This window comes from Schistocerca gregaria, chromosome 8 (genome assembly GCF_023897955.1).
Source record: "Schistocerca gregaria isolate iqSchGreg1 chromosome 8, iqSchGreg1.2, whole genome shotgun sequence".
Lineage (NCBI taxonomy): Eukaryota > Metazoa > Arthropoda > Insecta > Orthoptera > Acrididae > Schistocerca > Schistocerca gregaria.
In genome coordinates this window covers 204,443,103-204,466,801 of record NC_064927.1, presented here as the reverse complement: position 1 = coordinate 204,466,801, position 23,699 = coordinate 204,443,103, and the positions used below count along the sequence as shown (strand labels likewise).

General features: G+C 38.8%; 2 protein-coding genes across 2 annotated transcripts in view; one reads left to right on the top strand and one right to left on the bottom strand.

Moving 5' to 3' along the window:
* LOC126284133 (vacuolar protein sorting-associated protein 53 homolog) overlaps positions 1-7,921 on the bottom strand; it is a 150,136-nt gene extending 142,215 nt beyond the window's left edge. Inside the window, exons 1-3 of the mRNA XM_049982844.1 lie at positions 7,747-7,921; positions 7,408-7,593; positions 7,096-7,310 (exon numbers count right to left, since the gene is read on the bottom strand). Coding sequence (XP_049838801.1) covers positions 7,096-7,310; positions 7,408-7,593; positions 7,747-7,839 — 494 coding nt within the window. The 5' untranslated portion in view covers positions 7,840-7,921. The remainder of the gene's footprint in view (positions 1-7,095; positions 7,311-7,407; positions 7,594-7,746) is intronic.
* An 83-nt stretch (positions 7,922-8,004) lies between these two features.
* The window catches only part of LOC126284134 (conserved oligomeric Golgi complex subunit 5), a 135,664-nt gene continuing 119,969 nt past the window's right edge, over positions 8,005-23,699 (top strand). The window contains exons 1-3 of the mRNA XM_049982845.1: positions 8,005-8,206; positions 16,302-16,403; positions 16,533-16,657. Coding sequence (XP_049838802.1) covers positions 8,167-8,206; positions 16,302-16,403; positions 16,533-16,657 — 267 coding nt within the window. The 5' untranslated portion in view covers positions 8,005-8,166. The remainder of the gene's footprint in view (positions 8,207-16,301; positions 16,404-16,532; positions 16,658-23,699) is intronic.

Below are 23,699 nucleotides of genomic sequence, written 5' to 3'. Positions count from 1 at the left end.
CAACTCGAGTTCGGTCACAGGCATTTACTATCCCATCAAAGGTGGGGCTACCTGTGAATGCAGTCATATGATCTACAAACCAACCTGCAACAACTGTGCTGCTTTCTACTTGGGCATGACAACCAACAAGCTGTTTGTCTGCACGAATGGCCACCAACAAACTGTGGCCATTAGACGCTGGATCAACTTGTTCATTGAACATGCTACCCTACACAACATGCTCCATTTCAACAACTGCTTTGCAGTCTGTGCCATTTGGGTCCTTCCTATGAACACGAGCTTTTCTGAATAGCACACGTGGAACTCTCCCTGCAATATATCCTTTGTTCCCATGACCCCTTGGTCTCAACATTCACTAGTCCTTGCCCTTCATCTACCTATCCCCTTCCCTGCTCCCACTCCAGCACTACACAGCCTCATATTCCACCAATGCATCCACTGATCTTTTTCCTGTCCTCTACTTTCTTCTTTTTCCACTCCCCACCCTCTTTCAAATCTCTCAACTGCGCCTAGCAGTGCTACCTTGTCCCCACCACATCCCTGCATGCTCCCACAAGCAGCACTACGTCTTTCCCCACCACTATCCTGCTCGCTCTCTTTCTCCCCCTCCCTAATTCAGCCTTCTTACCCCCACCATGCATGGACTACTTCTCCCAAACGAAGCAGTTGTTGTTCAGAGTCTGGCCTAAATAACAAGAGACAGTGGTCACGTGTGTGTGTGTGTGTGTGTGAGGGAAAGGGGGGTGGGGTGTTGTGCTTCTGTGAATGTGTATGTGTTTTCTGCTTTAGAAGGCCTTGTGTCCAAAAACTTTCATGTATAGCAGTCTTTTTTTGTGCTTGTCTGCGACTCAACGTCTCCTCTATATTGTGAGTACAGATGAATGAGTTACACAAAAAATACATTCTTTTTAATGAAGCGCAGTTTGCTTTCTGAAGCAGGAGAAGTGAAATATCGGCCATTACAGAACACGTGAAACACTGTGAAGTGCATGGCAGAGGGTATAGGGTATGTCCCACCAGCTATTAGGCTTTTTTTCTGTTCCATTCATATATGGAGTGTGAGAAAAATGATTGTTTAAATGCCTAATGTGCAGGCTGTAATTAATCTAACATTATCCTCATGATTCCCGTAGGAGTGATATGTAGTATATTCCTAGTTATTATTTAAAGGCAGTTCTTGAAACTTTATGAGTAGACTTTCTTGGGACAGTTTCTGTCAAGAGTCTGCCAGTTCAGTTTTTTCAGCATCTCGGTGACACTCCCCCGTAGGTCAAACACACCTGTGACCAACTGCCCTTCTCTGTACAAATTCAATATCCCCTCCTAGTCCTATCTGGTACTCGTCCTACACACATGAACAGTATTCTAGGATGGTTTGCACAAGTGATTTGTAACAAACCTCCTTTGCTGGTTCATTATATTTTCCTAGTATGCTACCAATAATCCAAAGTCTGCTATCCTGCTTTATTCATGGCTGAGTCTATGTGATAATTACACTCAATCTCCCTTTTAAGTGTTATACCTATGTATTTGTATGAGTTTACAGATTCCAATTGTGACTCAGTTACTGACAATGATGACTGTGATACATGCATATACTGGGATTTGTTCAAGTTTTTGACTCTGTTAGCCATAAAATAATACTAACTAAGCCTGAGGCGGTAGGTGTAAAAGGAACAGTGAACAAATGGATTCAACCTTATTTGGAAAACAGGGTGCAAAAAGTAGAGTTATTTCACATGTCTGCTGATGATTCATTTTTTAGTAAAACAATTGTCAGAAAATAAATATATACACACACAAGAGTTCTCAGGGTAGTATATACTGATCCGATTTCGTTCCTAATTTATACGAATGATTTTCCAGATAGTACGAGATGTGGAGAAAAAGTTCCCTTATAGATAACAACAACATCATAGTCACTGATAAAATATCATAACCCCTGTTGCAGAAAGCAAATGAAATCTTCAAGGATGTTTCTGATCGAGTTATATGTAATAAATTAACAATTAACACAAATAAAAAACAGTATACATTTCAGCATAAAGAGGAGAAGTTACTGTGTCTCATTAAACATAGAAGCTCAATCTACAGATTGTGCAACAAACACAAAGTTTTTTAGGGATGAACATGGACAGCCAGCTAACACGGAATGTGCACACAAACATACTGGCAAAAAAGAATGTCATCTGCATGTTGTACTCTTAGTGTTTTAGCAGCAATTTGTACAGCCTTTGTCTTGTGGTGACTTACTATACCCATGGGCACTCAGTTCTTAGTTATGGGATTCTTTCCTGATGATCAAAGGCACACAATATGGGCACTATTTTTAAACTACAAAACATAACTAAGTGTTTCACTAAGTGTCATTTCAGGAGAGCTCAGAGTACCATGTCAGTAGGAGTTCAATTTGTCCATTATACACTTGAAAAAATAAATGAAAAGAACCAAGAGTATTACTGGAGCTCTCAAAAGCCTATGATAGAGTACATAATAACATGCTCTTATCGAAATTTCAATGACTGTTGTCACCAGAAAACTCATACAATTGCTGGAAACATATTTAAAATGTAGACAATAGTGTACAGATATTATATATGATAATTGAAAAATACTGGAGAGGAGACAACCAAGAATGAGAAATATAAATCTGTGCATTCCTCAGGGCTCCACTCTAGGACTATTCCTTTTTATACGTCATGTAAATGATATCAGTTTCTCTAGATAATGAGTATTTGATACTATGTACACCTGTGACACATATGGTGTTGTTGTGCAGACAGTGAGTGTAGCTGAACTGAAGCGCTTCAAAACTTTATTGGCAAGGCTAAAGCTCACTTTAGAAAAGAGAACTTAAAATCAAACATAGAAAAAAATATATATTCACTTTAAATTGAGTGGTCCAAATAGCAAAAACATTGTGACATGAAATTCTGTCAAAAACCAGTTCAGAATATAAATTTTTGGGTTAATATACAGATAACCTCACAGTAGCAGCAGGTTGACTATCACTATATCTTAATTCTGAAACCCCAAGAACTGAATATTTGGGATTAGTATATCCTTTCTTCTCTTGTAGAATTATTCAGGAATACACATTTTCAATAACTTGTCAGCAGCCATAAAAAGTTTTACTAATAAAATTCAGTGTAAGGGAAGCCCAAAGACTGTGTATAGCCATTCTTTATATTGAAGAATCTATTCACAGATATGTCTAAATTACAAAAAATTGTGTTTTGTAATAGTCTGATTAAAAGTAAATTTTATACACTAGTGAACTGTTGTTCCAATGAGAGATGAGTTACATGTGTTGTGTACACAGTCCTTTCTTTAGTGTCTGCTGTTACAGTTTTTATCCTGAAATGTGGACTGTTGTGTGGATGACAGACTGCTATGACTTATTCTCATTTTATGAAGGGCCCTTTATTAATTTTCTACTTTAGCTTTATCTTGGCATTGCTATTGTTGAAGTATACAGTCAGTTTGGTGTCTTTTATGTAGAGGTCGTTATTATGGGATCCGTCAAAATAACGGACATCTTTATTTTGATACAGTCCGATTGGAAGTAAATTGTACATAAGAGTGAATTTTTGTTCCCATGAGAGATGAATTACATGTGTTTACATCCTTTCTTTAGATTCAGCATTTACAGCACACTGGCATCTTTATGACCTATAGTCTAGTTATTTCTACATTAAGTGGGTAGGAGGCAGTTTGAATGTGAGTTGGTGAAAGCCAACAATATGAAAGCAGAGAAACTAGTTGTGGTGAGACAGATCTGTAGCAAAGCCCAACGCCTGGGTTAGGGTGGAAGGCAATAGTTTGGTTGTGAGTTGGCAAAGGTAACAAATGTGAAAGCAGAAAAACTAACTGCTTTGACACACTGACCTATAGCATAGACTGAGGCATAGATTAGATTGCAAGGCAACAGTTTGGTTGTGAATTGGTAAAACCAAAGAATGTGAAAGCAGAAAAATTGGTTGTGGTGACAGACTAATCTGTAGCATAGCCCGAGGCCAAGATTAGATTGGAAGACATGGTTATGATCTGACGAAGCCAATGAATGTGGAAGCAGAAATACTGGTTGTGGTGACGGACTGGCCAGCAGTGAAGCCCATGACCTAGGTTATGTTGGAAGGAAACAGTTTGGTTGAGACTTGGTGAAGGCTACGAATGTGAAGGCAGACAAACTGGTTATGGTGTCGGGCTGACCTGTAGCATAGCCCTGGGTCTGTGTAAGAATGATGTGTCTCAACCTCTAACAGTACTAGTAGTGATAAATGGGCACTAATGTGAGGCCCATTAATATCTTTCTTATGTGCTGCATAGATTCTTCTGAGCAGATGACACTGAAAGGGAATGGGGCTGTATTATTGGGGTTATATCGCCCAACATAGAAAAAATTTTATTGCAATATGTATACTTTCACAGATAATACCTTTTAATCTTCTGACTTGAGTTTGTTTGTCTCTAATCATCTTAGAAGACAACTATAGATGTTAAAGCTGCATTTGGGGTTTCTGTAAGTAGCAAACAACAAATACCGGATCAGATGACTTCATACTCTTTCAAGCGGAGAGTTCGATTTGACTCTGTTATGTTTTCAGCGATGACCTCTGAAACAGTCCGCTACGCGGACCTTGTCCTTATGGGTCACAAAGGTAATATAGTTAAACGGTGTATGTCGCACTGTTTTATAGACAGTTTTATAAAGTGTCCAAAATGTGTTGGGGAAGATGAGCCTTATTTCTCATACAAAAAGTCCACAGGAGTGCAGTGGAGCTGCAAAAAGACTGATCCCAGAGTTAGTTACACAAGTGTTTGAAGGGAAGCAAGTTAAGTATTGCAAAAATTCTACAACTAAGTAGTCTCTCAGTCAAAAGATACAGAAACTTTTTTATTGCTGATGAGTTGCGGTTTCCAAGAACACAGTAGTAAGTTGAAAAGCTTCTGCAGAGAAGTATGCAAGGAAATGTGTCCCAAAGAAGGCGAGAAACTTGGTGGCAAAGGATTGATGGAGGAGATCAACAAAAATCAGGAAGCTGGATTTCCAGAGCAATCCAAAGAGGAAACTGTGTGTGTTTTCCCAGAGATGCAAAGGAGGTGCTGCATAGTATAATCAAAGCGCACATCCTTCAAGGAATGACAGTTATTTCTGACTGTTTTAGATCATAATAAAGCTGGATTGATCAAGGTTTCAATTACTTTATAGTTAAGCATGAAGTGACATTTAAGGATCCTGAAACAAATACATACACAAACTGCATCAAAGGCACCCTTCACAGGACCAGACTGTGCAAAAAACTTTTCATAGTTATTTGTTCGAATATGTGTGGCATGAAAGGTATTCTCAAAAATGGGATTTATTTATGCATTTCATGAAGACTGCAGCAACAGTGTACAAGCCCTAGTGTGATGTGATTGTTTCAATAACATCCTGGTAATATTTTTTCATGTTTTATGGAATTCATTAGTTGTTGCTATATTATTATATTCTTGGGGATGTGATACCTCTATGTAACTAAATAAAAGACTATTTGTTTTTGTTGCTTCCTTGTATTTTCAAAGCATCATTAGTGGCCTGTATTACCTGGTGTTTCTTAAATACAAAGCAGTGAAAACCTTGTACCATAAAACAAGGTCTTATTTTGTTGCATAGACAGATGACATCTGTAACAATATAATGATAATAACACATGTTAAATCATTTATTACATGCTTGCATGTGTCAATGTTTTTCGGCAAAACTTGAGTTCCATTGCACTAAGATATGCATTATCCTAATGGATATTATGTTAAAATGCAATATGTGTTTTGCCCACAATGGAAACCAAAACACTGTTCTTACTGACTAGGCAAATCAGCTGTTCTGAAATTTTACATTTCTGCCATCGCTCGCAATAGGCATTGTCAATATGTGCTTTAATGTAACAGCACCAAAGTTTTACTGAAACAAGTATAGTAATCGTAGCACAGTGTAAAATATTTGTAACTGTAAAAAATTATCAATGACACACACATGTGTCATGAGCACATAATATTATAATAACTAACAGTTCAGATATATTCCATGTGGACTTACGTTTACCAAGGGGGATGGGGGGACGGGGGGGGGGGGGGGGGGGGGAGAGGGGAAACAAAAACAGCACTATATATCAGAGTATAAAACAGCATAATAAACTGCCAAAAGTAATGAAATTGGTAAAACATTCTTCGTAAATAATGCACACTACACAATTAATGATTATTTAGAGGACTCGGATTAGTGGGTAGTGAAGAAAGGGGATAAATAAAACACCCCTTCACATTTCACAATGTGGTCATGGTTAACTGCTTTCACAAGAAAACCATGTGTGTAGCATGGCAGTAATGTTTTGTCCTCCTACTGAGTTCAAATCTCACTCATTGTGGGAGGGACAGTGACTTGGTTTTTCAGGTGGACTGACGAGCATAGCTGAATATGTGTAGGCATGGAATCTGCTTTCTGAATGTGTCGGAGTTGGTGCAAAGGACACAGCAGCATCTTTACAGTCCAGGAGTCACCAATAGGTGTCCTTAGTGTGTTCCACAATGAAGAATGGAACTGAGTCTCACATCTTGAGTCCTTAGAACAAACCGTGTGTAAATCAAGGAGTACCCAATGAAGAATGGAACTGAGTCTCATATCTTGAGTCCTTAGAACAAACCGTGTGTAAATCAAGGAGTACCATACAATAGGGACCAACTAAGTGGAGCAATATAGCTGTTAAGGCACTGACCTCTTGTTTAGAAGGATGTAGTTGTTCTGCCCCATCATCCTGATTTATATTTTCCATGGTTTTCCTAATTTACTAAGCTACATGCTTAATCAAGGCCATGGTGGATCATATGTCCTATCCTTGTACACCACCTCTCCTATCCTCATAAATGTGTTATGTATTCTGCGGGCTATGTATAGATTCATATTGTATTACCTTCACATTTCCTATATCACTGAGGGGTAGTCTATGGATGAATAAATATAATAATAAAAATAGTTACAACATGCGCAAGTGGTGGCAAAAAAGGAAAGGAACATGTCGTTCAGCCTCTAGAGTTTTAATTCGGGTCACTCACTGCAGACTGTCGACACCACCAACCAGCATATGCAGATGATTCAGTGTAGTGATGGCTGCAGTAAGATTCCTTTTAGCACAGTCCAATTGTTTTATATCTCGCGTTATTTCTTTCACCATTTCTTCAGATTGTTCAGCCTTCGTTTTTATATCTTTTATGTGGACGAATAGTTGCCGAATAACACGCTGTGCTTCTTCCAAAGCTGCACGTCCATCCTAAAACAATAAAGCTGGTTGACATCGTCCCACAAATTACAATTGGCACTACAGCAAAATCCGGCAAAGACTTGGAGAGCATATTTTTCTCACACACCTGGCCAACATTTGTTTGACCCCTAACGACTGATCGGATTTCATCATCAATTGATCTGATTTTGTACTGCATATTGCCAATAACATCGTCGATGTTTGACAGTGACTGTTCCGTTGGGAACAGTGTATTGATATAGTCAACAGCATTGAAATCTGGCTTATCTAGTGGGTCACTGCTTGGTAGTACCTGTGACAATAGCAATTTTATTTGTCATCAGTGAATAATGATCATAAACATACTTAATTTCATATTAATAATCAGCAAATATTTAATATTACACCAACAACACGTTTGTGTGCATAGAATATGCAAACTCTAGATTGTAGTTGTTTTGCCTACTTGTTCAATGGCACGCTGAACTTCTGGTGGAAAATTAATTAAGACTTCGGAAATTTCTTCATCCTGGATATCTTCCTCTTCGACATTTGCCATCGTCAAACCCAGTTAATCGTACACATAATACTTTGTTTACAACAATCACTCTTCCACGCCTCCACTCCACAACATTCCTGTCAGTTTCGCCAACATAACTAGTGCAGCTGTCAACTGTTGTAACAAAAGACAACCGTATCACACGCTTTTGGCACGTCGCAACAGTAGTTTGTTTATGGTTTTTCGCCAGTGCTAGGTGGAGTATTGTTATAGTCACGCTAGAAGTAGAGTGTTCTGCAGAATCACAGAATAGCGACTCAGTGATTTGTGCTATTCTTTTTCCCTGTAGTCACCTAATGAAAAACTGTTAAACACTAAAAAGCGACTATGCCGGAGCAAGACGTATTAAAATCTATTGAACAGGACGGTGAGTACGAGGTCGTCTCGACAAACAGCATATAGATATATTAAAACACTGTCAGAAGGAAATAATACACAGCAATGTTAAATAGGCTTTCCTGGCCAGTGTCATGAGGATTAAAATACGTGTGTGTGTTTTACCACGCCGCTGTATAAATACTTTAATTATAAACTGTAAAACCACAGTTTCGAACATACTTATTATAAAGAACCTCCTCAGGGCAAAACTGCTTTTGGTGTAGGAAGGCCGTTGTAATGGGATCGAAACGTTGGGTCTACAGTTTATAATTATAGTATTTTACGCACTGACGTGGTACAACACTCAGAAGAATTTTAATGAATATATCAGTCTTCTGATGAACATGTAACGTGAGCTGATAGTTACATTAACGTCTAGACTCAGAAACACCATGATATTGCTGACGTCCACAGGAGTTTATTGCTCTGTAGTATCAACTATTTTATCGTTGCAGTTACGCCAAGATTGACACGTACAGTATGTAAAGATTGCATCTTTAATGTGGTAAATATTTGACATATTTGTTATAGCCACTTACGAAATGTTAAATACAAATTATCATCTAACACATATCAGTAAGTGGGCGCCATTGAGCTATGTGTAGCGTTTATGATATAGTTTGTAATTGTTTATGAGACTTTCCACATCATAATGCTTATTGTGTGGTCTGTACAACAAGTTACATTGTGATCTTCAGTCTAAGTGCACAAATCTGCAAGCTAGTCTGGCCTGTGCAAGTCTCTCCAACTCTTCATGTTTACTGCAGGCTACATCCGTTTGAACCTGCATACTGAATTTGGGCCTCGGTCTTCCTTACAGTTTTTACGCCGTAAACGTACTTCCATCACCAAATAATGAATTTCTTGATACCTCAGGATGTGTCCTTTCTACTCCTCCCTTCTCTTAATCAAGTTATGCCACAAAATGCATTTTTTCCGATTTAGTTCAGTACTTCCTTGTTAGGTATTAAGTCAAATCTTCATAATTCTTCTGTGGCACCATATTTCAGAAGTTTGTATTCCCTTCTTGTCTGAACAGTTTAGCCTGCTGTCCATGTTTCACTTCCTTACAAGGCTACACTGAAGTAAATTACTAAATTTGTATTTGAAGCTGGCCAGTTTATACTTCTTCAGTCTACTCTAGGGTTCTTGTTTCCACTTGGGGTTTTCAATCTCCCATCTGAGATGTGAGATTTTAATGGAATGTTCAGAACAACAGCTAAAGGGATTTGATTCAGCAGCTCTGTGTGAGAGTTATTGGTTATAGTAGATTAAAACAGATGAATTGTATGTCCAGCTTATGTGTCCAGTCACCACCATGTAGGGGTATTACAGATGAAGATGAAGAGATACTGAATCAGATCAGGGAGAAACAAGTGTAATGACACAATTTGACTAAATAAAAAAAGAAGAAAAAATATAGCGTTTTGGTTCAAATACTGATGCCTGAGGCATCAAGGAAGAGCCAGTTTGGTAATGTGGAGTTTAGTGGATAAAAATTGTGGAAGAAGGCAAAAAGTACACATCAGAGTTGTAGATACTTGCACAGAATAAACTGTCATGGAGAACTGCATCAAACCAGACTTCGGGCAGAAGACACCACCACCAACGATAACAACCACAACGGTGGTTAAATATTGTTAGCAGTGTCATCCATTAGTCATTTCTTGAGTTTCATATTCGTGCCGTATTCTGGGCATCATCTGTGAGCAGGTACTGTATGGTGTTGTTTGCTAACCCTTTTAATATATTATTCTTAACAGGACGAAATCTTCAGGTCTAAAAATAATTTTGTGAGTACTCAAAAGGAGTGTATACAAGTTACTTCGGTATATACAAATAATCCAGTGGATAATATTGGTAGCTCCTTGCAGTGGATAATATTGGTAGCTCCTTGGTGCTATCTGCAGTATATTAGGAGTCATACTCCTAGGAAATTGTTTTGAAATGCAGAAAGAACCATGGGGGATCAATGCTTTATTCAAAGACTGGAATCATCATCAGTGTTCTGCCTAAAGTCAGATTTTCACATTGTAAGTCTCCAGGCGGTCCGATCTTCTGCCATCCTCTTCAGGTATGCATAATTTCCTCTTCCCTTTATGTCATCTATCATCTTGTATCTCCTTCTTCCTCTCAGACTTCTCCTACAAACCAATCCTTCCAAAGTATCTACTAGCAAGCACTCCCTTCTCAATGAATTTCCCAACAGTTCTTTTTCGTTTCTCTTACAACCTTCTGCAGACATCTTCTCTCACCAACCCTTTCCAATACCTTTTCATTACCCACTCTTTCTTTCCAGCTTATTCTCTCCATTCTCATCCACATCTCAAATGCTTCTAACCTTTTTTCATCCTCTCGTCTCAGTGTCCATGTTTCTGTCCCATATAGTGCCACACTCCAGACAAAACATTTGCCAAGCCTTTTCCTTAGTCCTTAATTTGCCTTATAAGTGTCTCCTCCTCTTTCTGTTGAATGCCTCCTTCACTATGGCAATTCGAGTTTTCACCTCCTGGTGACATCTCAAGTCTTCAGTTATTGTGTTTCCGAGATATTTAAATTCACTTACTTGGCTAATGGTAGACTGTCCTATTTTAATATTGGACAGTCTGCGTCTTGTACTGATGACGATACTCTTTGTTTTTGCTGTGTTTATTTGCATCCCCCTCCCCCCCCATAACCATGGACCTTGTCGTTGGTTGGGAGGCTTGCATGCCTCAGCGATACAGATAGCTGTACCGTAGGTGCAGCCACAACGGAGGGGTATCTGTAGAGAGGCCAGACAAACATGTGGTTCCTGAAGAGAGGCAGCAGCCTTTTCAGTAGTTGCAGGGGCAACAGTCTGGATGATTGACTGATCTGGCCTTGTAACATCAGCCAAAACGGCCTTGCTGTGATGGTACTGCAAACGGCTGAAAGCAAGGGGAAACTACGGCCGTAATTTTTCTTGAGGGCATGCAGCTTTACTGTATGATTAAATGATGATGGCGTCTTCTTGGGTAAAATATTCCGGAGGTAAAATAGTCCCCCATTCGGATCTCCGGGCGGGGACTACTCAAGAGGACGTCGTTATCAGGAGAAAGAATACTGGCGTTCTGCGGATCGGAGCGTGGAATATGAGATCCCTTAATCGGGCAGGTAAGTTAGAAAATTTAAAAAGGGAAATGGATAGGTTGAAGTTATATATTGTGGGAATTAGTGAAGTTCGGTGGCAGCAGGAACAAGACTTTTGGTCAGGTGAATACAGGGTTATAAACACAAAATCAAATAGGAGTAGGTTTAATAATGAATAGGAAAATAGGAATTCGGGTAAGCTACTACAAACTGCATAGTGAACGCGTTATTGTGGCCAAGATAGATACGAAGCCCACACCTACTACAGTAGTACATTTTATATGCCAACTAGCTCTGCAGATGACAAAGAAATTGAAGAAATGTATGATGAAATAAAACAAATTATTCAGATAGTGAAGGGAGACGGAAATTTAATAGTCATGGGTGACTGGAATTCGAGTGTAGGAAAAGGGAGAGAAGGGAATGTAGTAGGTGAATATGGATTGGGGCTAAGAAATGAAAGAGGAAGTCACCTGGTAGAATTTTGCACAGAGCACAACTTAATCATAGCTAACACTTGGTTTCAGAATCATGAAAGGAGGTTGTATACATGGAAGAACCCTGGAGATACTAAAAGGTATCAGATAGATTATATAATGGTAAGACAGAGATTTAGGAACCAGGTTTTAAATTGTAAGACATTTCCAGGGGCAGATGTGGACTCTGACCACAATCTATTTGTTATGAACTGTAGATTAAAACTGAATAAACTGCAAAAAGGTGGGAATTTAAGGAGATGGGACCTAGATAAACTGAAAGAGCCAGAGGTTGTACAGAGTTTCAGGGAGAGCATAAGGGAACAATTGACAGGAATGGGGGAAAGAAGTACAGTAGAAGAAGAATGGGTAGCTCTGAAGAATGAAGTAGTGAAGGCAGCAGAGGATCGAGTAGGTAAAAAGATGAGGGCTAGTAGAACTCCTTGGGTAACAGAAGAAATATTGAATTTAATTGATGAAAGGAGAAAATATAAAAATGCAGTAAATGAAACAGACAAAAAGGAATACAAACGTCTAAAAAATGAGATCGACAGGAAGTGCAAAATGGCTAAGCAGGGATGGCCAGAGGACAAATGTAAGGATGTAGGGGTAAGATAGATACTGCCTACAGGAAAATTAAAGTGACCTTTGGAGAAAAGAGGACAACTTGTATGAATATCAAGTGCTCAGATGGAAACCCAGTTCTAAGCAAAGAAGGGAAGGCAGAAAGGTGGAAGGAGTATATAGAGGGTCTATACAAGGGTGATGTACTTGAGGACAATATTATGGAAATGGAAGAGGATGTAGATGAAGATGAAATGGGAGATACGATACTGCGTGAAGAGTATGACAGAGCACTGAAAGACCTGAGTCGAAACAAGGCCCCCGGAGTAGACAACATTCCATTGGAACTACTGACGGTCTTGGGAGAGCCAGTCCTGACAAAACTGTACCATCTGGTGAGCAAGATGTATGAAACAGGTGAAATACCCTCAGACTTCAAGAACAATATAATAATTCCAATCCCAAAGAAAGCAGGTGTTGACAGATGTGAAAATTACCGAACAATCAGTTTAATAAGCCACAGCTGCAAAATACTAATACGAATTCTTTACAGACGAATGGAAAAAGTAGTAGAAGCCGACCTCGGGGAAGATCAGTTCGGATTCCGTAGAAATACTGGAACACGTGAGGCAATACTGACCTTACGACTTATCTTTGAAGAAAGATTAAGGAAAGGCAAACCTACGTTTCTAGCATTTGTAGACTTAGAGAAAGCTTTTGACAATGTTGACTGGAATACTCTCTTTCAAATTCTAAAGGTGGCAGTGATAAAATACAGGGAGCGAAAGGCTATTTACAATTTGTACAGAAACCAGATGGCAGTTATAAGAGTCGAGGGACATGAAAGGGAAGCAGTGGTTGGGAAGGGAGTAAGACAGGGTTGCAGCCTCTCCCCGATGTTATTCAATCTGTATATTGAGCAAGCAGTAAAAGAAACAAAAGAAAAATTCAGAGTAGGTATTAAAATCCATGGAGAAGAAATAAAAACTTTGAGGTTCGCCGATGACATTGTAATTCTTTCAGAGACAGCAAATGACTTGGAAGAGCAGTTGAACGGAATGGACAATGTCTTGAAAGGAGGATATAAGAGGAACATCAACAAAAGCAAAACGAGGATAATGGAATGTAGTCGAATTAAGTCGGGTGATGCTGAGGGAATTAGATTAGGAAATGAGACACTTAAAGTAGTAAACTAGTTTTGCTATTTGGGGAGCAAAATAACTGATGATGGTCGATGTAGAGAGGATATAAAATGTAGACTGGCAATGGCAAGCAAAGTGTTTCTGAAGAAGAAAAATTTGTTAACATTGTGTATAGATTTAAGTGTCAGGAAGTCATTTCTGAAAGTATTTGTATGGAGTGTAGCCATGTATGGAAGTGAAGCATGGACGATAAATAGTTTGGACAAAAAGAGAATAGAAGCTTTCAAAATGCGGTGCTACAGAAGAATGCTGAAGATTAGATGGGTAGATCACATAACTAATGAGGAAGTATTGAATGGGGTTGGGGAGAAGAGAAGTTTGTGGCACAACTTGGCAAGAAGAAGGGATTGGTTGGTAGGACATTTTCTGAGGCATCAAGGGATCACCAATTTAGTATTGGAGGGCAGTGTAGAGGGTAAAAATCGTAGAGGGAGACCAAGAGATGACTACACTAAGCAGATTCAGAAGGATGTAGGTTGCAGTAGGTACTGGGAGATGATGGAGCTTGCACAGGATAGAGTATCATGGAGAGCTGCATCAAACCAATCTCAGGACTGAAGACAACAACAACAACAACAACAACATTTGCATCCCATATTCAACACAATCTTCATTCAGATCTTTGACCATGTTATTCACTGTCCTCTCACTGTCTGCCACTAATACCATGTCATCAACAAATCTTATACATTCTATTCTCTTTCCACCAATACATATTCCACTTTTCCCATCTAATCTTTTCGCAATAATCTCTTCAAGGTATACGTTAAACAACAGTGGGGAAAGGCAACAACCTTGTCTAACACCTCGCCCAATGCTGCTTCCTTCTGACATTTCATTTCCAGTCCTCATCCTTACTTTCTGGTGTAAATATAGATTTCTCTATCCTTTTCCATATATCTTTCCCCTACAGTTCTTAGCAGGCCAATACCATCTCTTGTTCCATTTCCTCTTCTAAAATCGAACTTCTCCTCTGCAATCCCTCTATCCAGCTTGACACATAACCTTCTATTCAACACTCTCAACAAGACTTTAGCTGCATGAGAAATTGAACTGATGGTCCGGTGCTCTTCACATTTTTTAGTTTTTTTCTCTATTGGTATCATAACTATTGCAGCGAAGTCCTCAGGCCATTCCCCTTTATCGTATATCTCATTACAGAGGTAGATTTTTTTTTTTTTTTTCTTGCCTTGTTTCCCAGACTCTTCAACAGTTCTGCTGGCAAATCATCTATTCCACATGCCTTCCTATTCTTCATCTCCTTCAGCGTCTTTTCTACTTCTGCTTCCAAGATGGTAAATCCCTTTCCATCTTCCGGCACATATTGGTCCTCTTCAACCATAATTTCGCTTTGCATTTCATCCCCCTTATACAGACATTCAATATATTCTTGCCATCTGTTCAAAACCTGCTTGGTTCTTCTGCTAGAGTACCATCCGCTCTTTCTATTTCCATGTTATTTCTCTTTCTTTTACGTTCGAACACTATCTCACTAGCCAGTCTATACATCATTTCATACTTTCCCTCTCTCAAAGACTGGCAGTTGGCGCTAAATACAAATGAATGTTACATATTGTGCATAAATGTGTAGGAATATCAATTACTATTCGATTACACTTGCCTCCATACTAAACTGTAGATGTGCTCTGTGCTCTTTCCATTGTTGCTTATATAACTGCAGTATATTTCATTGACTTGAGTCATTAGTGATGGCCAGATGAATAACCAGTTAATCAATTACAAATCAAATCTAAACATATAGCACATTGGGGGATAGACATTGGACTGTGGTGCATCATGCTGTATTCATGATACATGTAGGTGTCAAGAGGGCACAGTGTTCTGAAATATCTACATAATTATAATTATTGTAATTAAAATAGGATGTACCTTAAACAGCATATGAGATCTGTAATATTGTATGAGATGCTACGTGGTGAGAACAAATTCCTTCAGCTTTTGACACATTGTTTGTTAATCTAGCTCAGTGCATATGCGTGCTATTAATTGTCATGTGGGGTATGGATAATACTTGTAAATGCCTACAGATGTAATAATGTTGATTTTGATCATATAATTACCCACTAGGTGGAAACATCTGGAATTGTTGTGTGACTGAATTACAAGTTGTACGTGATTTCAGTTGTTTCATCATCAGCCATTTTTCATGCCTCCGTATCTGCCAGTTTTCCTTGACAAGGATGTTACAAGCCTCTACTGGCCACTCTCCTTCACACCTGTGCTTAGGAAGTCTAAGTGTGGTCTTTTGGGTATTGTGTAATGGCTGAAAAACTACCTGGAGTAGGCCTATATCCGGTGGGTGATGGCCACAGCTCATTGTTTACTATTTCGGCTTTTGATAGTCAAGCAGTGGGCGTTACCTTAGAGTTTACCTCTTTACTGAAATCAAAAGATGGTACAATTTCTGCTCTTCTTGTATACGAGGAATTGCTGAAGCGGATAAATAAGAATCATGCTATTCAGCAGAATTTGATGTTCGAACTTCCTAGTCCCTGTCTGTCTGGCGAACTTCATATCCACATGTTGACTAGTAAATAAATATTTTTAAGATCTTGTTGGTAATGTATATGTTAACAGTTGGATGTACTAAAACCATTGTCTAATGCCAGTGAAGTGTAAATTACCTGTGTTACATTCTTAATATTTATCTGGGCATTGTATAGTTTTATGAAAATATGTAGTGTTCATTAATTTCCCCTCTCCTTTGCAGAATTCTACAAGCAGTTTATTAATAAGAAAAAGACTGGTGATGAATTGTCTGCCGCAAAACAGGGTATGGTTGTTGCAGACCAGCTTAAAAAATTAACAGAAGGTATTTTTTATTGTTTTTCTCCCCACCATATGTGTTATCATCATGGTACTTAATAAAAACAGAACATAGCTGTTGTCTTAGTCACACAATGTAACTTGTCAATTTGTTCCCTGTTTTCTCACATTAAAGGAATAGCCCTACTGGACAAAGAATTGCAGCAGCAAGTTCTAGGGAATTTAGAAGAACTACTTTCACAAGCAAATTGGGTGGAGAAACTAGAAGATGTCCTGACAACAATGTTTCCACATGTGCAGGTATGTAGATTAGACATTTGGGGGCACCACCCTGTCGTATTGAAAGCAGTTCTCATTTTGTGACAGATGACTCATGTGTTATTTGAACATTGGGGTATCAAGTAAAATTTGTGACTGGGTTAAGGACTTTATGGCAGGGAAGATGCAGCATGTTGTCTTGGATAATGTGTCATCCTAGATATAGAAGTAACTTCGGGAGTGCCCCAGGGAAGTGTATTGGGACCCTTGCTATTTATGTTGTGTACTAATGATCTTACGGAAAATATTAACAGTAACCTGACACTTTCTGCAGATGATGCAGCTGTCTGTAATGAACTAACAGCTGAAAGAAGCTGCACAAATATTCAGGCCGATCTTGATAAGATTTCAAGATAGGCAACTTTCTTTAAATGTTCAGAAGTGTAAAACTGTGGATAATAGCATTCAGTCATTTTGGAATCGGCCAACTCGTACAAATACATGGGTGTAACACTTTGTGGCAGTATGAAATGGAATGATTACATAGGCTCAGTCGTGAGTAAAGCAGGTAGTAGACTTCGGTGGACTGGGAAAGTTCAATCAGTTTACAAAAGATATTGCTTAAGACTCACTCATGTGACTGGTTCTAGAATTTTGATCAAGTGTGTTGGACCTGTACCAAATAGGCTTTACAGGGGGTATTGAACTTACACATAGAAGGGCAGCAGAATGGTCACAGGTTCGTTTGATCCATGGGAGAGTGCCACAGAGATGCTGAAGGAACTGAACTGGAAGACTCGTGAAGATAGATGTAAACTATCCTGAGAAAGTCTATTAACAAAATTTCACGAACCGGCTATAAATGACGACTCTATAAATATAGTACAATCCCCTATGTATTGTTCACATAGGGATTGGGAGCATAAGATTAGAATAATAATAGCACTCACAGAGGCATACAAACAGTCATTCTTTCCACGCTCCATATGTAAATGGAATGGTAAGAAACCCCTTACTAGTGGCCAACTCCTTCTACTCCATTGACAATTTTTTTAATAGAAACAAATGATTTATTGTATATATTCATACTATTAGTATTGTTATTTCAGCTTAAAAGAAAAAAAAGAAAAAATTGACATGTTCCACATCCACGAGGATCTCCTCAGCACGGATCTATGGAATGAAAAACTAATCTAATCAAGGTCTTATATAATCTGTGAAGTTCAAATTTATGTCATCTATGCCATTCTCCATCTTCATCCGAAACTCCATAGATTTTGCATAACATTTTTCATTCATAACAGCCTATTAACTCTTCACACTTTTGTGTCTGTGTCCAAGTTTCTGAGCCACATGTTACACTGGACATATTAAAGTTTTGTACAATTAACACTTTGTTCTTCTAGACTTAATTTGTGAGGACAGTCCATAATAGTAATTATTAGCCAGGTGGATGCACCGCTTTATTTCCATACTTATATCAATCTGTGATGTTACGGTGTTCCCAGATAGACAAATTGACTAACAGATTCTATTTGCAGCTGGTCAGTTTCTAACATTGTATGTTGTTCTGCTCGTATTATTTGTTTGTATTTGGTTTTATTAAAATTCACTTCCAGTCTCATTCCTGTTGCTGCTGCCGCCAGTGCCCTATATGATTTTTAGCAACTAGTTCTGTTCCACATCATCCATGTAGCCCAGAACCTGCAGCATTCTATTGTATACTGTATCTCTTGTGTTGATTTGAGCTGTTCGTATTACCTTGTCTAGAGCTATGTTAAAAAGCATGTGTGAGAGGGCATCCCCTTGCTTCAGTCCACAATTACATAGTTTAAAAACTTTGCATTAAAATCCTTGTATCCGTACTTTAAGACACCACTTTTCCATAGACAAATTTATGAGATGTATTAACTGTTGTGGTACGTACAGTTCATTCATGGCTTTAATAAGTTTATTTCTTTTTATGGTGTCATATAATGCTTTAAAATCAGCAAATGTATGATGTGTTTATATAGTGTATTCCCTTGGTCCCCCAATCTTCAGTATCTGCCTAAGGGTGGGTATTTGGTCACTAGTTCATTTGCCAGAAATAAAAGCCTGCCTAATATCTGCTGTCAACAAGACCTTTGTCCAAAAATAGGCAAAACACACACACACACACACACACACACACACACACACACGCGGATTTGGTAGGTGCAAGATTGAGCAGAATGAAGGCATCGGAAGAAATTTCAAGCTAAGCTTCTAGATAATTTGGTCTGTTATGTTAGTAAAATGGGATGTTGTAGTATTGCTGCATAGGACAAATATATTTGATTCAGGCTTCTCAGTTACTTATTAGTAACTGTGGGTCCATGGTCTCAAGTAATTAGCATAAAAATCACCAGTGATGGTTACATTTCTAGGCAATAGCTCTCAGAAAAAAATACATGTGTCCTATAGTAAAGCTGCCCTTTAACTGAAGATTGGTTTGGACCCCACAGTGCTTTTCCAGGCATGGTTCTATTAAGGATAATATGCACTTGTCTTCATCTGATAGTTGAAATGACTTATGCTGCCAGCTATAGATGGTCCTACAGCTTTATGTGGACCATAAATCATGGGGCAACCTGACATTTCTCACTTTAACAAGTCATTGCCAGAGGTGAAAGAAATGCTGAGAGACAGGAATTGAGCCCCAGATCTTTGACTACCTGTTTTTCATCACAAGATTAATACTGTCATCAAATTATATCATGTAGTACCTTAGATAATTAATTGGAAAAAATTACATTAATCTTTTTGCACTTGTGAGATACTAGGATGGGGAATGAGTCAAAAATATAAATATAAATAACATTGAACATTTAGCAGAAGATATAAGGAAAAGTGCAGCTAATTCACAGAAACATAAAACAACAGATATCAGATAGGCATAGTACATGGATTAGCAACTGTTTTATGACAATACATTCAAAAAATCAAAATATTTGTATAGAAACAGGCTATGTGTCTCTGTTAAATGATCATACAGCGAATAAAAAGTTTGGTCAAGTATACATATATTTATTTGTAATTAATGCGCTATTATTTCTTAGACCTTTGCTGATATTTGGCAGTGAATTAAGTATTTTAATACTGGAATATTTTCACTTTTCTATGCCTCTTCAAGATTTTTGAATTCACGGTGTAGGTCAGCCTCCTTCTCATATTATGATTGTGGTACATATCATTGGTTTCATGATGCAGAGAGTTGTCAACCATACAGCTCATAGTGGATAATATTGATAAGTGGTGGTAAGCATTCTAGGTTGCTTAAAAAGATTGTAACAAGAAACGGCTTATGGAAATCAGGATGTAATTCAGATAACTGTAGAAAGAGAATTTTCTTTGATGTGGATGAATTTCCCCTGAAGATAATTCCGTAGCATATAATAGAGTAAGTACCCAAAGTAAGTAGACTTTATGACACTGATGTCTCCAACATGAAATGTTGTCCTAATGGCAAAAGTGGCCGAGGGCAACCTTTTTATGGAGAACGCAGACGTAAGTTCCAACATTTTTATGGTCTGCAGGTCACACTGTCCACAGGTAAACATGCCATCTTTGTGATGGCCTAATAATCTGGAACAGTATAATCTTTGAATTTACTGATCGTTCTGTACAGTAGATATCACCTGTCGAATTTTATATAATTAGTTTTCCTCAGGTTTACTGAATTTGCCATGACCCAAGCTAAGATTTCCAAGAGACGTTTGTTGGCAGTAGTCTTGAGAACAGTTGAATGTTGTTTATCACAATACTTTTATCATTAACAAACATAGTGAACTGTCATTATAATATTGTTAAGGCTAGCACCTACAATTCAACTACCCTTCATACAACAATGTAATGTTAGTGGCTGCTTTTCTCATCTGCTCACTACACAGAGTTGGTGATTGCAGAAAAACAAACTGATGTACAGATAAATGTGTGATATTGTTTTCTTTTCGGTCTCCAGCAGCTTCCTGGGCGTGCGGGCCTCACCACACGGGGCACTGTCAGTGTGCAACTACATTATTGTTGCCAGTCACAAGACTCCAAGTGCTGGTCCTTGTATCCTTCTGCGTTCATGCTATATAGAGTGTCTCTCAGCCAGTCTATGCCAGTTGCGCTTTGGGAGTTACTCAGTGGTCAAGTGCCAACTGCTCATTGTCTCAGTATTGAGTTCAGTTTGCTGAGTGTAGCAGCTTCTCATTGGAAGTCTTTATGTGGTCATGTGTCTACCATCCACATACCACTGATTGCGGTCATCTACAATCATGCCAAGTACATTCCAGTGCAGTCATGGACTCTTAAGCCTGTGCCAGGCTGTGCACCTGAAGGCTACAGCTATGTTTGTTCATTGCGCATCAAGTTATGACAAAGAGACTGTTTTTATGTTTGACTTAATAAAGTTCATTGTTCAGGCTACTTGAGTTCATATCCAGTAGTGTATCATTCCAACATGGACACAAACACAAAATACATGTTTTAAACAATATATATTAGAAACAGTAGCGGACCAAGGACAGATCCCTACATCTACATCTACATTTATACTCTGCAATCCACCTAACGGTGTGTGGCAGAGGGCACCCTACGTGCCATTGTCATTACCTCCCTTTCCTGTTCCAGTCGCATATGGTTCACGGGAAGAACAACTGCCGGAAAGCCTCGATGCGCGCTCGAGTCTCTCTAATTTTACAGTCGTGATCTCCTTGGGAGGTATAAGTAGGGGGAAGCAATATATTCGATACCTCATCCAGCAACGCACACTCTCGAAACCTGGACAGCAAGCTACACCGCAATGCAGAGTGCCTCTCTTGCAGAGTCTGCCACTTGAGTTTGCTAAACATCTCCGTAACGCTATCACGCTTACCAAATAACCCTTGGATGAAACATGCCGCTCTTTTCTGGGTCTTTTTCATCTCCTCCGTCAACTCGACCTGGCACGAATCACACAGTGATGAGCAATACTCAAAAATAGGTCAAATGAGTATTTTGTAAGCCACCTCCTTTGTTGATGGACTACTTTTTCTAAGGACTCTCCCAATGAATCTCAACATGGCACCTGCCTTACCAACAATTAATTTTATATGATCATTCCACTTCAAAACGTTCCGCACACATATTACCAGATATTTTACAGAAGTAACTGCTACCAGTGTTTGTTCCGCTATTACATAATCATACAATAAAGGATCATTCTTTCTATGTATTCGCAATACATTACATTTGTCTATGTTAAGGGTCAGTTGCCACTCCCTGCACCAAGTGCCTATCCGCTGCAGATCTCCCTGCATTTCGCTACAATTTTCTAATGCTGCAACTTCTCTGTATACTACAGTATCATCCGCGACAAGCCGCATGGAACTACCGACACTAACTACTATGTCATTTATATATATTGTGAAAAGCAATGGTCCAATAACATTCCCCTGTGGCACGCCAGAGGTTACTTTAACATCTGTAGATGTCTCTCCATTGAGAACAACATGCTGTGATCTGTTTGCTAAAAACTCTTCAATCCAGCCACACAGCTGGTCTGATATTCAGTAGGCTCTTTGTTTATCAGGCGACAGTGCGGAGCTGTATCAAACACTTTCCGGAAGTCAAGGAAAATGGCATCTACCTGGGAGCCTGTATCTAATATTTTCTGGGTTTCATGAACAAATAAAGCGAGTTGGGTCTCACACAATCACTGTTTCCAGAATCCATGTTGATTCCTACAGAGTAGATTCTGGGTTTACAGAAATGACATGATACCGAAGCAAAAAATGTGTTCTAAAATTCTACAACAGATCGCTGTCAGAAATATAGTTTTGCACATCTGCTCGATGACCCTTCTTGAAGACTGGGACTACCTGTTCTCTTTTCCAATCATTTGGAACCTTCTGTTCCTCTAGAGACTTGCAGTACACGGCTGTTAGAAGGGGGGCAATTTCTTTCGTGTACTCTGTGTAGAATCGAATTGGTATCCCGTCAGGTCCAGTGGACTTTCCTCTGTTGAGTGATTTCAGTTGCTTTTCTATTCCTTTGACACTTATTTCAATGTCAGCCATTTTTTCATTTGTGTGAGAATTTAGAGAAGGAACTGCAGTGCGGTCTTCCTCTGTGAAACAGCTTTGGAAAAAGGTGTTTAGTATTTCAGTTTTATGCGTGTTGTCCTCTGTTTCAGTGCCATCATCATATCAGACTTTCTGGATATGCTGTTTCAAGCCACTTACTGATCTAAGTCCCTAAGGGACCCTATGGGATGCCATGTTCCAGTCACACTCTACCCCCTCCCCAGCACCCCCAATCTGCTTTGCTCCTCATATACACAACTACCTTCAACGTCCTGTTTAGGAAGTAGTATTTCAATCTGTTTCTCATTCTCACTGCCCCTCTGATGTCAAAGTGGTACACTTTCCAGTCATCCATTCCAGTGCCCTGTAGTCAGTCAGTTCCATGTCGGGACTGGTATGCTACTTCTCCAATTTTCCTAGACAATCATACATGTGTGAGAGACATCAAATAAATAAAGAAACAAAATTATGTAGAAATGAAAAAGTTTTTAGGAGAAGTTTTATGACTTTTTGGTTGGCATAACTGAGATGTGGTGAACTGAGAACAACCGAGAGAGAAAAATTGTTTTGTTTATAACCTAAATATTGAATTCAATAATGGCATATTCACTTGAGGTTTCCACATTAGTTGAACAGCATTCACATCTATTTTTTGCACTTTGAAAGTGAAGAAAAAGGACTAAAATCTTTTCTTGAATGTTTTTACAGAATGGTGAAAGTTGTGTGAACTTCAGAAATTTTTGTGAGTGAGTAGAACAGTTCCAAAACGGTTGAAACCTCAGTGACTGATGAGCAGTGTCCTGGCTTGCTGGTTGAAGTGTCAACTTCTTTCCTTGAAACCTGCTTTTGCAGTGTTATTTTGGAACATCAATGTATTATAGTTTAACATACAGCTCAAACACTTACTATCAGACAGTTATTGTAAGTGTTGGCAGTGTTCATAATGTTATCAGTAACAAACTAAAGTTCAGCAAAACAATTGAAAGGTGTGTCCCGAAAGAGTGAATGTAACA